The following is a 16,198-nucleotide window of genomic DNA, read 5'->3' as shown; positions in this document are numbered from 1 at the left end:
GCTGATAATAATAATAATCAAGCTTGGCTTGACCCACGCTTCAGAAGATTAGAGAGGCGGCGTCATCAAAAGGAAGGGTGGGGCTCCACAGGATATATAAGGAGCTGTGGGACTGCTCTCACTCCACGGGAAGCAAAAGTTTAGCTGAACCATTTCAAAAAGAGCTGAAAGTCTTGCTACGTGAGTCATTTGTTTGAACTTTGGCAGGCAGCTGCGATTTCTCTGCCAGGACTGATAAGAGCTGTGAATCCACTGGCTGAAAGCCAGCTCGTGGGTCTGAAGTGGGGAAGGAGACAGAACAGCTCCATTTTCAGCTGCGATGCTCTCCTGCAGTCCTCTGCCAGTGAAAATGGAGTTTGGGAGCTGCAGGAGGTTGTTGCGGCCAAAAACAGAGTATGGGGGAGCCCCTCATGACCCTCCCGAGTTCCATTTTTGCTGGCAGAGGCACCGCAGGCCGGTCCTTTGCTGTTTCTGGCACTTTCCCATCACGCTAGGTTGCCAAGGTCAGTTTCTTAACTGCCAGATAACCATCTGCCAAAAGTTTTTCTAATTACCTGATTAAGAACATGAAAACTGGTAATATATATCTATGGAATTCACATCAATATATGTTGGTTAAATGAAAGGCTAAACACCTTTCATTTGGCCCAGAATTGGACAGCTGGCACTTTCCCATCATGCTAAGTTGCCAAGGTCAGATTCTTAACTGCCAGATAACCATCTGCCAAAAGTTTTTCTAATTACCTGCTTAAGAACATGAAAACCAGTAATAGATATCTATGGGATTCACATCAAAGGAAGGTGCAATTCTCCTTGCCATTGGCGCAGCACAACCACGGGAGTCAGGGACACACAAAATGTGTGTTGAGTTGCACTCAGGCAGTTCATCAGCGTTATTTCCATTACCAAAAGAAAAATCAAAGCAGGGAAGCCCAGAGGTGCTTTTTCAGGAGGCAACTGGACTTTCTTGGGTTTTTTTTTTCTTTTGAAGACGTTTTGCTTTTCATCCAAGAAGCTTCTTTAGCTCTGACAGGATAGCAGGGAATGGAAGGATTTATATGCCTTACAGACAGCTGGTCATTTGCATCCTTTTAGAGTGTCGTTGAAGCACTTGGAGGTTTTATCTGTGTCCTCAGGGTCACCTGAGTTCCTGCATCCTGCAATTTTTCCTCTGGAAATCCATTCCTTATTCCCACATCATTCCAAGAGTGTTCATCCCAAATTGTATAACTAAAAGCCTGTAGAGATTCTCAGTCATCCAGGTCATGGTTGTCCCACAGCCATGGGACTTCTTGGAAGTCCAGTTGCCTCCAGAAAAAGCACCTTTGGGACAACCATTTATTTATTTATTTATTTATTTATTTATTTATTTATTTATTTATTTATTTATTTATTTATTTTGTCACAACAGTATATATATAAGCGTAAACATGAAAATAACTATATAATATATAAGCATATATAGAAGCATAAGTATATAATAACTATATTAATTGGATATAATGAAAGGAAAAAATAGGACAGGAACGGTAGGCACGTTTGTGCTCTTATGCACGCCCCTTACAGACCTCTTAGGAATGGGGTGAGGTCAATAGTAGAGAGTTTTTGGTTAAAGCTTTGGGGATTTTGATAAGAGACCACAGAGTCAGGTAGTGTGTTCCAAGTATTAAGAACTCTGTTACAGAAGTCATATTTTCTGCAATCACGATTGAAGTGGTTAATATTAAGTTTAAATCTATTGTTTGCTCTTGTATTGTTGTGATTGAAGCTGAAGTAGTCTTTAACAGGAAGAACATTGCAGTTAAACACAGGTCCTGTTGAAGGCGGCGGAGTTCTAAGTTTTCTAAACCCAAGATGTCAAGTCTGGTGGCATAAGATATTTTGTTGTCTTCAGAGGAGTGGAGAACTCTTCTTGTAAAATATTTCTGGACACATTCAATTGTATTGATGTCTGAAATGTGGTATGGGTTCCAGACAGGTGAGCTGTATTCAAGAATTGGTCTAGCAAATGCTTTATATGCTCTGGTTAGTAGTGTAGTGTTTCTGGAGAAGAAGCTACGTAAGATTAGGTTTACAACTCTTAAAGCCTTTTTTGCGATGTAGTTACAGTGGGCTTTGGCAGTTAGATCACTGGATATGAAAACTCCAAGGTCTTTGACAGGGTGGGGGTCATCTGTAAGGTAATGTCCATCGAGTTTGTATTTAGTGTTTGTATTCTTTTTTCCAATGTGTAAGACAGAGCATTTGCTGGTTGAGATTTGGAGTTGCCAAGTTTTTGACCATTCTGACAGAAAGTCAAGGTCTTTTTGAAGGGTAGCTGTATTGTTGGTAGTGTTAAATAGTTCGACATTGTCAGTGAAAAGAACACAATTACTTTTAATATGGTCACAGAGATCATTAATGAATTAATGAAGAGTGTTGGTCCAAGAACACTGCCTTGGGGAACAACGTGGATGACTTGAGAATCTCTACAGAGTCAAAGAAGGGAAGCCTGAATTACCATCAGAACAAAACAAAAGCAGGAAAAACACCTTTCTTTTCTTCTGCCTCCCAACAAAAGATATTTTTGGAAGGTAGTGTTGGAAGAAATATCCATCTGGGTTCAGTTCCAAGTGGGGACAAAGACACTGGAAACATGGAGGCTGCTTGGAAAGATGGTTTAATGGTGGTCCAGTATCACATGGCTTGAGATCCTGAACAGAAAAAAGGATGAGATCCTGTGTGCTCCCTGGCTTTATGCTTTTTCTGAGCTTTGAACTTTCTGGGGCACAAGAAGAATACCCTGATTGGCTGTCAGACTCCCAGGGGGTGGGGGTCTTAGCTAGCCTTGCTGGCTGATGTAATCTTCCCAGGTGCCATGTGGTGAGTTTCAGTTGCTAGATGGGTTCTATTATGATGCAGATGATGGTTGACAAAGGTGGGGGGAAATGAGTGAGCTTGGTTGAGGCTTTAATGGCCCATTGACAAAGGTGGGGGATGGCAGGAAGTTGCAGGGAGCTGCTTTGTCTTTAAAACATGTTTCTCCATTTCTCATCCAGGGAAATATATTCTGCTTTTTTAAATATTTTCTAAAATATTTCATTCTTCTAGGAGGGGGGTGGGTGCTAAATTCCTACAGTAGTCCTCGACTTACGACTATAACTGATCCCAAAATTTCTGTCGCTAAGCAAGACAGTTGTTAAGCGAGTCGTGCCCCATTTGATAGCCTTTGGCCATGGTTGTTAAGCGTGTCACTTCAGCGGTTAAGTCAATCAAGCAGTCGTTATGTGATCTGGCTCCCTCATTGGCTTCCTGGGATGCTTCAACCATCGTAAACAACACGCCGGTTGCCAAGCACCCAAATTTCGATCACGTGATTTGGGGGGGGGGATACTGCAACAGTCGTAAGTGTGAGTACTGGTCATAAGTCAGTTTTTTGAGTGCCGTTGTAACTTTGAAAGGTCATTGAATGAACGTTTGTAAGTGGAGAACTACCTATCCTTACTTTGAAAATGAAACTTAAAACTCCAGCGATGCCAGCAGAAGTTTCGATTGAAACGCAAGGAACGTTTTGGAAGACATTTTGATTTTGGGGGGTGGAGGAAGGGAGAAATGGCCATGAGATGTAAAAAAAGTAAAAAAAACCATCCCTTTTATTTTATTTTTATCTCCACCCACGTAGTCAGGGGGCTGCTCTGGCTTTCCCAGAGTTGCTATTAACATAATGCTCCTTGAATTCATGCAATTAACATAACAACCAGTTGGGCTTTTAGTGAGAAGTTACAAGCTCAAAAAGTTTGAGAGGTATTCATTTTTAAAGCTCCCCAGCTAGACTTCGCAGGTTATGAAGCTCTTTTAATAATGTGGTTTTTGAAATGGCAGGAAAGTATAGATGGCCGTTCCGGAAAAGGCAAATCAAATTGCTGCCTTCTCAACTCTTTGCAAAAAGTGTTGTAGGAATTTAGCACCCACCCCCCTCCTAGAAGAATGAAATATTTTAGAAAATATTTAAAAAGGCAGAATATATTTCCCTGGATGAAAAATGGAGAAACATGTTTTAAAGACAAAGCAGCTTCCTGACTCCCCCCGCCCACCTTTGTCAATGGGCCATTAAAAGCCTCAGCTAAGCAAACTCATTCTCCCCACCTTTCTTAATGGGCCATCATCATCTGCATCATAATAGAACCCATCTAGCAACTGAAACTCACCACATGGCACCTGGGAAGATTACATCAGCCAGCAAGGCTAGCTAAGACCCCCACCCCCTGGGAGCCTGATAGCCAATCAGGGTACTCTTCTTGTGCCCCAGAAAGTTCAAAGCTCAGAAAAAGCATAAAACCAGGGAGCACACAGGATCTCAGCCCTTTTCTGTTCAGGATCTCAAGCCATGTGATCCTGACCACCATTAAACCATCTTTCCAAGCAGCCTCCATGTTTCCAGTGTCTTTGTCCCCACTTGGAACTGAACCCAGATGACTTAGAGCAGGGGTGTCAAACTCGATTTCATTGAGGGCCGCATCAGGGTTGTGTTTGACCTCGGAGGGCCAGGGTGTGTGTGGCTGGGGGGACATGGCCAGCTCGACGTCACTCATATCGGGGGTGATGGCCAAGTCCTAAGGCAGGACTTCCCTAAGACCCTCCCTCACTCTCATAATCTCCTTCCTTCCTAACTTCCTTCCGTCCTTCCTTCCTTCCTTCCTTCCTTCCTTCCTTCCTTCCTTCCTTCCTTCCTTCCTTCCTTCCTCTCTCCTTCCCTCCCTCCCTCCCTTTTCCTTCCCTCTTCTTTCTTTCTTCTTCCTTCTCCTCTTTCCTTATTTTTCCTTCCTTGCTTTCTTCCCATCTTCCCATTTTTTTTCTTTGTATTTCCTCTTTCCCTTTCTTCTTTCCTGTCCCTTCTTGCATGCTCAAATGCAAAAGGGGAAACATTTCTACTTCTGTTTTCTTTTTAGTTTGTTTTGATAGCCCTTTGCCAGCAAAAACAGAGCTTGGGGGGGCCCCCCCGCACAGTCCCCCCACACCCCATTTTTAGCTGCAACAGCCTCCATCAGCCCTCTGCCAGTGAAAACGGAGCCCGAGCTCCATTTTTGCTAGCAGAGGGCTGCAGATGGCCGTCACCGCCAAATATGGGGTCCGGGAGAACCACATGGCCCCCTCTAAGCTCTGTTTAGGTTGGCAGAGGCACCATGGGCAATCCTTTGCTGTTTCCAGGTCAGCCCTGCAGGCCAGATCTAAGCACCCCATAGGCTGGATCCGGCTCGCGGGCCTTGAGTTTGACACCCCTGACTTAAGAGTATTAAGCCTCTTCCTCAACCAGTTTATTGCTGCCATTTAAAAGGCCACTGAATCTGTCAGAATAATCCTGCCCACAAGTTTCTCTAAAAAAGAGATTCCCTTAAAAAAAGGGGTCTCCAATCTTGGCAACTTTAAGACTTGTGGACTTCAACTCCCAGAATTCCTCAGCCAGCTTTGCTGGGAGTTGAAGTCCACAAGTCTTAAAGTTGCCAAGGTTGGAGACCCCTGCCTTAAAAGATAACCACACGGAGGGTACCGTCTGCAGTGGAGTGGTAACTGGATTTCCCACGGAGGATCGTTCTGGTTCATCAAAAGAGCCCACGGAAAATGTTTAACAGGCTGCTGGGAGATGTCTTGGAGTCAATGGCATGGAACCCATTACCAATTATCAATGAAATTCATTCCTGTTCATTACCAGGAATCCATTAAAGAAGCCAGGTTGTAATGACTTGTGGTGGTTGGTCAGTGGTGAAGTGGTGCCCAATTCTTTCCGAGCCTGTGAACCACAGCACGCCAGGCTCCCCTGTTCCACTCTACAGATAGTCCTCGACTTACATTCGTTTAGTGACCTTTCAAAGTTACAACGGCACTGAAAAAAAGTGACTTAGGAGCGTTTTTCGCAGCTATGACCTTTCCAGCCTCCCCGTGACCATGTGATCGAAATCCGGAAGCTTGGCAACTGACTCATACTTATATGACCGTTGCTGTGTCCCAAGATCACGTGATCCAGAAGTGGGTTTCAGCAGGTTCTGACCAGTTCTGGAGAACCGGTAGCAGAAATTTTGAGTAGTTCGGAGAACCGGAAGTAAAAATTCTGACCGGCCCCACCCCCATCTATTCTCTGCCTCCCAAGTCCCTGCTGATCGGGAGGAAATGGGGATTTTGCAGTATCCTTCCCCTGGAGTGGGGAGAGAATGGAGATTTTACAGTATCCTTCTCATGCCATGCCCACCAAGCCATGCCATGCCCACCAAGCCATGCCACGCCCACCAAGCCTCACCCACAGAACCGGTAATAAAACTTTTTGAAACTCGCCACTGACATGATCCCCTTTGGTGACCTTCTGACAAGCCAATGAGGAAGCCAGATTCTCTTACCAACGGGGTTACTAACTAATCCACTGCAGTGATTCACTTCCAAACTGAGGCAAGAGAGCTCGTAAAATGGGTCAAAACGTCCTTGAGCAAATGTCCTTGCTTAGCAACAGAAATCTGGGGCTCAATCGCGGTCGTACGTCGAGGACTGTCTGCATAACATTCGTGTCCAACTTTCTGCTTGTTCACAAGGTGACCTCCCCGACTGCTGATATGAGGTTCTGCTATGGTTCATTGTGGTCAGAACATGATGATTATCCCCTTCAGCAGATGACACAAGAGTGCTGGCTAAGCTTCCAGCTCCGGGCAAGTGAAAAATACTGATTAAGGCTGCAAAGAACTAAGAATGGAACAAATAATACTACAGCTGCCTAAGAAAAATTGTGAGGCAAGAAGGAGATGCAAACAGAAAAAAAATGAAACCAGAACACCTACAACGTTGAACCCAAAGCTATTAATCTGTAGAGATTCTCAGTCATCCAAGTCATGGTTGTCCCAAAGGTGCTTTTTCAGGAGGCAACTGGACTTTCTTGTTTTTTCTTTTGAAGGCGTTTGGCTTCTCATCCAAGAAGCTTCTTCGGCTCTCACAGGATAGTGGAGAATGGATGGATTTATATTCCTTGCAGACAGCTGGTCATCTGCATCCTTTTAGAGGGTCGTTGAAGGACTTGGAGGTTTATCTGTGTCCTTAGGGTCACCTGAGTAATGCTCTTGGCTCCTGTAGTCTGCAATTTTTCCCTCTGGAAATCCATTCCTTATCGCCACGCCATTCCGAGGGTGTTCATCCCAAATTGTGTTTCTAAAAGTCTGTGGAGATTCTCAGTCATCCAAGTCATGGTTTTAGAGGTTCGTTGAAGCATTTGGAGGTTTATCTGTGTCTTCAGGGTCACCTTTGGGACAACCGTGACCTGAGAATCTCTACAGACTTTTAGCTATACAATTTGGGATGAACACCCTTTGAATGCTGTAGGAATAAGGAATGTATTTCCAGAGGTGGGGAGGGGGACTGTAGAGGACAGGAACCAGGAGCACTACTCAAGTGACCAGGAGGCCACAGATAAACCTCCAAGTGCTTCAATGACCCTCTAAGAGGATGCAAATGACCAGCTGTCTGGAAGGAATATAAATCCTTCCGTTCCCTGCTATCCAGTCAGAGCTTCTTGGATGAGAAGCAAAATGTCTTCAAAAGAAAAAAACAAGAAAGTCCAGTTGCCTCCTGAAAAAGCACAGCTTTGGGACAAAGCTATTATTGTTCTACATTATTGCTGAGTTACACTGTATTCCATTGTATTACTGAGCCATAGAAAAACTCACTTAGTAACTGTCTCACTTAGCAATAATTTGGGGGCAATTTGGGGCTCAGTTTGGATGTAAATTGAGGACTAGCTGTACTGAGACTATAACTCCCAGATTCTCAAAGTGCTCGGGAATTCCTTGGCATTCAGACAACTCAGTGGACACATACAGATAAAAACCTCATTTACTTACCGTTTAAATGATAAACAAAAGCCCCTAAAAAGGAAAATGAACAGCCTAGAATGCACACACACTATAAGTGGGGAACAGCACAAAATAAATATCAGCACAAAATAAACAACCAGATAAAAAATAGCCCCAAATAAGCAATCAGGAAAAAACAATACCACAATCCAGGAATTTTTGATTGGGGGCCAATTCTGATTGATTAGAAGAAGATGGGCAGCTATATAAATATTCTACGTAAATAAACACACCACCAAGGAAACACTGCAAGTCTGGTAGGGCAAGCCGCTATTAATAAATAGTTGGCAAACCCCACTCTGTCTCTCCCTGATGTTGTTACCTAGCTTGGTACTGAAATGACTGCAACAACACAGCCGAATTCAGCGAATTTCCAAGAACCAGAAATTCAACCTTGAGCCACATATATCCTCTTTTACTGGGCCCAGTATCTCCCAGCCAGTTGTCATGCAATCTAGTTTCCTGCAGTGGTCTAGATGTTATGAGATTGTAAAATGCCCACAAGATACAACTCTCTGCTGAGAGAGGATGATCACAAAACCAGGTTACGGTGCCTGGTGCAAAACTGCAATCAAACCTGGATCCCTTCTCCATTTCTCATTCAAGTTTTAATTTTCTGCCTCATTGGCAGTTTTTAATAATCCACCAGAACTGTCTAGTCCTCTTACATTAGCACTTCTAAAATGTGAGAGATACACATATGCATATGCTTACACGCTTACACACACACACACACACACACATATATCTCAAGTCCTTGGAACTTCTGCAAATTACTTTCCTTTTTGTGCCAAGTATGAGTGGGGAGGGGGAGGAAGGTGGGAAAGAGATTGGAGAATCAAACATTTAAGGCTCCAGGTTTATAAAGTAAGCCGGTTCTTATTCTTGCTTCAAGAAAACAACATTGAAACACCTTAATTTTTTTCCCCCTTGTTCTTATGCACGCTTAACCTCTGTTGGAAGAAATGTCCATCTGGGTTCAGTTCCAAGCGGGGGGAAAAGACACCGGATTCATGGAAGTTGCTTGGAAAGAAGGTTTATTGATGAATAGGATCACATGGCTTAAGATCCTGGCCAGAAAAAGGGCAGAGATGCTGAGACTGCCTGGGTTTTATGCCTCTGTTGGGCTTTTGAATTTGAGCTTGTGTTCTGATTGGTTGTCAGGCTCCCATGGGGCCATGCAAGGGCAACTCTGTAGTCTGTCCTGAGTCCCAAGCTTGGTTGACTCTTGCTGGGTGATGATGTAATGAAGGGGCTTTGGGCAATTCCTATTATGGCTCTGCCTGAAGGAGGTAGATCTTTGTTATGTTAAACCTGAGTTTAACTCATAGAATCATCTATTACAATGTCCTTCCTGTCGAAGACTACTTCAGCTTCAATCGCAACAATACACGAGCACACAATAGATTTAAGCTTAATGTGAACCGCTCCAATCTTGATTGCAGAAAATATGACTTCAGTAACAGCGTTCTTAATGCTTGGAATACACTACCTGACTCTGTGGTCTCTTCTCAAAATCCCCAAAGCTTCAACCAAACTCGTCTACTATTGACCTCACCCCATTCCTAAGAGGCGTGCATAAGAGCACAAACGTGCCTACCCTTCCTGTCCTATTGTTTCCTTTCGTTATGTCCAATTAATATAGTTATTACATACTCATACTCATATATATGCTTATATATTGTCTAGTTATGTCATGTTTATGCTTATATATACACTGTGTGACAAATAAAATAAATAAATAAAATAAAAATAATGTAGAATAGACTGGCCCAGGCCTTACTGGCCCATTGACAAAGGTGGGGAGGGGGTCTGAGTTTCGCCCCCCACCCCCTTTTAGGAGAAATATTCTGCCCTTTTAATATTTCCTAAAATATCTCATTTTCCTAGGGGAGGGGTGGGTGCTAACTTCCTACACCTCTTTGAAAAAAAAGATTCCTTTGATAACTAATTCTATTTATTTTGCAACATCCCTGCAAATACTTTTTTCCTCATATGTGGGTCCCCTCCGAACTGTGACAAATATAATCATCTTCCGGTAGATATAGATCTGGGGGAAATGGACTGAAAATCTTTTTACGACTAATTGTGTCAGCATATTTGAGGCTTAAGAGAATTCATTTGTTACCCGCTGTTATCTGCAGGAAATACAGGTGTTAGCTTCCCTCTTTTTCTCTTCCCCATCCCCCAAAAGTGAGAATTGTTAGAAGTATGTTCTCCATTTAATGCTGAGACTTGGAAAGAATAGTAATTAGAAAGAAAGTTGAAATATCTTCCCACCATTCGAATTGTTTTTCTCCAGGATCTCCTCTTTAATCGTTTCCATCTCTTTCTCTGCTCCGGTTTGGAGATTGCTCAGTCTTCCTAGGGAAGCTGCTCAGGGTTATATAATAATAATAATAATAAAAATGCCGAATTCACGCAATTAAAGTAGTATCTAGCTTGGCTTTTAGTGAGTCAGGGAGAAGTTTATTCTTTTTTTTTAATATTATTATCTCTGTTGCTAGGTCCTGGTCTGTTATTAAGCTGTTTGATAAAGTGAATTTAATATTACAGAAAACGCTGTACAAATTATCATCCCTGTAAAGTAATTAACTGCTGTCTCCCTGACACATTTGCAAAAACTGTATTATGACTCTGAATTAGCTTATTAATCACTCTTCCCCGTTAGTAGATTTCCAGCTCTTCCTTTGTTTGTTTGTTACTCTGGAGCCCAGCAGATAATAATGCTATGCTGTAATATGGAGACGAGAGCAGTTTATTGCCTATGTAACAAAACCAAAACCAAAAAAAACCAGTTAGGGACCAATATTCAAAATTAGGAATACCAAGGAAGTTGCTATAATGAGGCTTTTGCTCCAGTACAGTCAATATTTTGCATGGTGGAAACTCCACACTAGCTGAAGATGAAAACAATTAAACTTAGGAGCAATCTATGTGAAAAGAGGACCCTGAATATCTTCCTTGATATTAGAGCAGACCAACATCATGTCTAGAACATTTGTTTAATAAGCCCCTCTGGGGTCATCCTTTGCAGATTATGGGATGCTATGAAATTCAATCAAAACACAGTCTCCCATCAAAACTACAGTGGGATATTTATCTGATGCCTTTGATTAGGACTGGGCTCTTTGGCTCTCACCTATTCAACATTCCTAGCATCTGAAAGTACATTACGACCACTCCAATTCGTTGTAAATCAAACGAAATTGCTTCCATGAAATTAGATCCTCCAAAGAACTTTGAAGACTTAAACATTAGTGCAAAGAGAAGTCAGCTATGCATGCAAAGACTAGGTCCCTGTATAGATCCTTTAATGTTTTTTTTTTAGACTGCCGTTCCTTTTCACAATTTTGCAGCAAGAGCTGGGAGGAAGGAACGCACCCAGAGGATTGAATGCAACAATATTAAAATGCATCTGAAATAAGACTGCAACAATTAGTCCACCTTACAGCAAGTACTTCAGATGACAGGGGTCAGCCAAGCACCTCCCACAAGTGGTGTGACATATGTGGTGCCCCTGGCTATCTCCCACTCATTCCTATAAATAGTGGAGCATTAAAAATGGCCCAAATGATACAAGATAGCTAAAACGAGAAGAGTTATTACTCACATGAGGTTTTGTGAGATTCTACTTACTTTGCATAATTTAAAAAAATACACAGTATGCTGTCACAGTTTGGCATTTAGGACACTGCATGGAATTGACGAGTGCCTCACTTGGGAAAAAGCCAACAACAGGTGCATAGAGATAAACAATCGCTCTACGCCATTCAAAAGAGACAGTCGAAAAGCCAAAGAAGGAATAAAAAGAGCCAAACCAGCTATCAATTTCTAGATAAGCAGAGATGTGTGCCAAGATTAATAATTGACCAACAGTCTAGAACAGGGGTGTCAAACTCAAGGCTTAGATCTGGCCCGCTGGGCCTCCCTGGAAACACCGAAGGACCGGCCCGCGGTGCCCCTGCCAGCGAAAATGGAGCTCAGGAGGGCCGCACCCGAGCTCCGTTTTCGCTGGCAGAGGCACCGCGGGCCGGTCCTTCACTTTTGACTGGCGGAGGGCTAGCAAAACAAACTAAAAACAAAACAAAAGGAGAAATGTTTCCCCTTTTTGCATTTGAGCATGGAAGAAGGGAGAGGAAAGGGAGAAAGGGAAAGACAAAGAAAAAGAAGGGAGGATGAGAGGAGAGTAAGGAATGAAAAAGATGGGAAGAAGAAAGGAGAATAAAGAGGGAAGCAAATAGAAGAAAAGGCAGGGGGAGAGAGGGAGGGAGGAATGAGGAAGGAAGGAAGGAAAGGAAAGGAAGGAAAGGAAGGAAGGAAGGAAGGAAGGAAGGAAGGAAGGAAGGAAGGAAGGAAGAAAGAAAGAAAGAAAGAAAGAAAGAAAGAAAGAAAAAAAGAAAGAAAGAAAGAAAGAAAGCGGAAGGAAGGAAGGAAGGAAGGAAGGAAGGAAGGAAGGAAGGAAGGAAGGAAGGAAGGAAGGAGATTATAATGAGATGAAGGGAGGGTCTAAGGGAAGTCCTGCCTTAGCATTTGGCCATCACAGGTGCCCCTGACATGAATGACATCGAGCTGGCCATGCCCACCCCAGCCATGCCCACCCCCCTGACCCCCTGAGGTCAAACAGAACCCCAATACGGCCCTCAATGAAATCAGGTTTGGCCCCCCTGGTCTAGAAGTAAACAATATCCCCAATCAAAGAATGACCAAGTGAGACAAACAAGCTAACAGGAAACCACAACCTAATCAATGAACCATCAAGAACACCCCCCAACACTGACAGGGCAAGCAACTCGTACATAAACAGAGAGCAATTCCCACTCCCTTTTAGCATTGTTGATGTTATTCCCACTCCCTTTTAGCATTGTTGATGTTACCTAGTATGGTGTTGTGTCTGCGCCCCCTGAGCTGGGCCTCCGGCCAGAAAGTGACTTGGAAAGTGAGGGAGAAGGGCCCTCAGGACTTACCTCGGGAGCACCGGCTTCCCTGGCTCAGCTCCAGAAGCCAGAGGCAGGCCAGGTGGAAGAGATAACGAGGCCTCCATCCCCTGACTCTTCCCCCACCTCAGGCCACGGCTACAGACCCAGCTGATGGCAATCAGGCCTGGCTGGACCCCAGGTTTCGTAGGCAGGAGAGGTGGGAACAACAGAAGCAGGGGTGGGGCAGGCCTAGGAAGTGCTGAGTCATGGAGCCACACCCCACAGAATATAAAAGCAGCAAGGGTTGCTATGCCTCTTCATAGCAGGCAAATCAACTGCTTGACTAGAGCTGAAGTACTGTTTGTTGACTCATCGGCATCAAGGGAGATAACAGAGGCACTTGGCATATGCTCGCTAGTTTACTGCCAGAGCTGATAGTGCCGGCTAATTAAGTCATCACTTGGACTGAGGCGAGGGGGACAGAACATCATACATAAACAGAGAGCAATCCCCACTCCCTTCTAGCATTGTTGTTATTACTTAGTATGGAGATGAAACGTCAGCAAGAAAACAACCAAGCAGAGAGAACACCAAGGCTCCCATTCTGGGATGACCCAGGGCGAAGCACGAAGGCAGCACAGCCAGAGAACCGGTAGGAATCCCTTTATTGGCACCAACTCTACCCCAGGGGTGAAATCTAATTTTTGTTGCTACCGGTTCTGTGGGCGTGGCTTGGTGGTGGGGTCATGTGATTGGGTGGGCGTCGCTATGTAACCATATGACTGGGGGATCAAAAGACAAAAACTCACTAACAATGTCCTGCTGGAGCAGGGTTGGACTAGATGACCTCCAGGTCCCTTCCAACGCTGGACTATCCTCTGAAGCTGCATCTAGTGCCAGGTTTATATTTCTTCCTTCCTTTCCTCCTTCCTTCCTTCCTCCCCCCTCCTGCCCTCCCTTCCTTCCTCTCTCTCTCTCTCTCAAAAGCAACCACCGCCAAACACCCCATTTTTCCTCCCAGCAGGCTTCCCTGCTAGCCAAACCAAAAAACAGGGGAAGCCTGCTGGGAGAAAAAATGGCCTCCCCCGCCCCCCAGTTTTTTGGCTAGCACCCAGTTGAGCCACGCGATCACCAGAGCCTTTTTTTTTTACTCTTAAAAGCATTTTTTCGGCCGAAGAAGAAATGCTTTTAAAAGTTAAAAAAAAAAAACCCTCTGATGATCGCGCGGCTCAGCTGGGCATGGGGGGGGGGGCAGGGATTTTTGTTACCGGTTCTCCGAACCCACCGCCACCATTGCTATCGGATTGGGCGATCTGGTCCAAACCGGGAAGCATTTCACCCCTGCTCTACCCCCAATGTCCTTTTTACGGCCTGGAGAAAAGCTCTCCCACAAATATGCAGATATTCTAGTCCAAACGCTATAAACTGAATGACTGCAATCAATCACTCCAACAGGGCAAGATAATGAGTCCCAAAAGCGAAGAATAATCCCAGCAAGACAAGATAGGCACACAGTAGCACGGCAGTAATTCAAACAGTCAGGAGGAAATGCCAGGAATGCAGGCCACAACTCTCAACACTAAATGAATTCAGGGTTTGTTCCAGACAAATGCCCCTCCCAACTGCCTCTCCTTTAAACTCCATCCCCAGGTGTGCCTTGTGAAGGGAATTGGGGCCCGTTCCTTCCTCATAAGCCACGCAACCCACGTTGCTCTCTTCTGCGTTCTTCCCTGCGTGCCCTAAGATGAGGAGGGGGTGCACCTTGTCTCCATCAGAACCACACTCCCTTGTTCTCCCCTGCTGTGCCCAGCCTGACTTGCCCTTCCCCAGTTTCCTCCACAGCCAATGGAGCCACTTTCTCACTATCTCACAGCTGTTCATCTTTTGTCTCAGATTGGGGCATGACACGTACTTGGAAAAAATGCGAAGGGTGTGTGGCATTTGCTAACCTACGAACGATTCAACAGTTGTAATTTTTTTTGCTTTGTTTCATGCAGGAGACTATTGTTTTCACAACAATGGAAGGTAATGTGTTGTCCCTCCCCCAATCTACCATGTTGCAGACCTTTCCAAAAAGTTCACATTGGCTAGAGGAGAGGGGGAAATGGGATTTGTAATCAATGACAAGGTGAACGAACAGTAAAAATAATAATACAATTTTCCTATGGTTGTAAGAACTTTCTTAACTCAACCACTGAAGCAGAGAAATTTATACAGGTTCCCTATGGACCAGGGGTCTCCAACCTTGGTCCCTTTAAGACAGGGGTCACCAACCTTTCGGACCTCAGGGACCACTAAATTCGTAATTTTAAATCTTACGGACCACTAATATGATCTGCCTAATGACCGGCTGGGTGGGCATGGCTAGGTGGTCATGTGACTAGGTGGGTGTGGCAAACTCACTTTCACTCACGTTGAGGGGTGCCTCACCAGCCTCTATTTGCCCCTCCTCTCCCAGCCACTCCTCGCCTCTCTGCCCAGGCTCCTTAGGGCCCCAACGGGAAGCAGTTGTTGGAGCTAAGCAGCCGTCACGAGAAAGAGTTGGCAAAACAGCTCAGTTCAAATTGGATCTGACCGAAAAGGAGGCTCAGCAGAAGCACCTCACTGAGGACTACGAGCATAGACTTTCCAAGCAGAGGGAAGACCTGTGGGAGTGCAAGGTCAAATACCGGCACCTGGAGGCTCAGCGGGCTGAGATGGTCAGCCAGTTCCAGGCCATGATGCAATCCCACTGGAACAAGGCCCTCCGGCTCTTTGCCATAAGCGACACTTCCCTCCAGCCTTCGCCCAAAGCCCCACACCAGGAGGCTGAAGCAGACGCCAAGTTGGAATTTCTGCCCCCCCCTCCAACCCACACAAAAAGACCCTGAAGGGGGAGACTCTCTGCAGCAACACAAGCATTCATTGCATGTATCCGTCCCAGGGGCCATAGTTTGAGGACCCCTGATTTAGTGCAATATAAAAAATATAAATAATTTTTCTGTGGACCACCAAAATTTTCTCGCGGACCACCAGTTGGTAACCACTGCTTTAAGACTTGTGGACTTCAACTCCCAGAGTTCCTCAGCCAGCTTGGTCTTAAAGGGACCAAGGTTGGAGACCCCTGCTATGGACAAACTGTTGGTCAGCCCTCTTCAGGTAAAACTTCGTTTCACAATAACCAATATTACAACTATTGCTCCTACTCACAACTGTGTTATATTGACCATATTTGCCAATAAATCATTATTGTCCGCTTTCAGGGTAACATTGAGGTGCCAAAGGAGAGGGGTGGGGAAATCACAATTACCTTCTTATATTTCTTTGCAGTTTTCTGGGATCAAATGTTTTCTCACAAATGGATGCTTTTTGGCTAGTTACTACCACATCTTTAGCCTGGGGGAGAATAACAAATTGATTTCCTTAGTTTGTCGC

General features: G+C 44.6%; 1 protein-coding gene across 1 annotated transcript in view; it reads right to left on the bottom strand.

Moving 5' to 3' along the window:
- The window catches only part of DNAAF11 (dynein axonemal assembly factor 11), a 57,962-nt gene that overhangs the window by 7,967 nt on the left and 33,797 nt on the right, over positions 1-16,198 (bottom strand). The window contains exon 11 of the mRNA XM_058174540.1: positions 16,074-16,159. Coding sequence (XP_058030523.1) covers positions 16,074-16,159 — 86 coding nt within the window. The remainder of the gene's footprint in view (positions 1-16,073; positions 16,160-16,198) is intronic.

The sequence above is a fragment of the Ahaetulla prasina genome, chromosome 3 (genome assembly GCF_028640845.1).
Source record: "Ahaetulla prasina isolate Xishuangbanna chromosome 3, ASM2864084v1, whole genome shotgun sequence".
NCBI lineage: Eukaryota > Metazoa > Chordata > Lepidosauria > Squamata > Colubridae > Ahaetulla > Ahaetulla prasina.
This window is presented reverse-complemented; position numbering and strand designations above follow the sequence as displayed.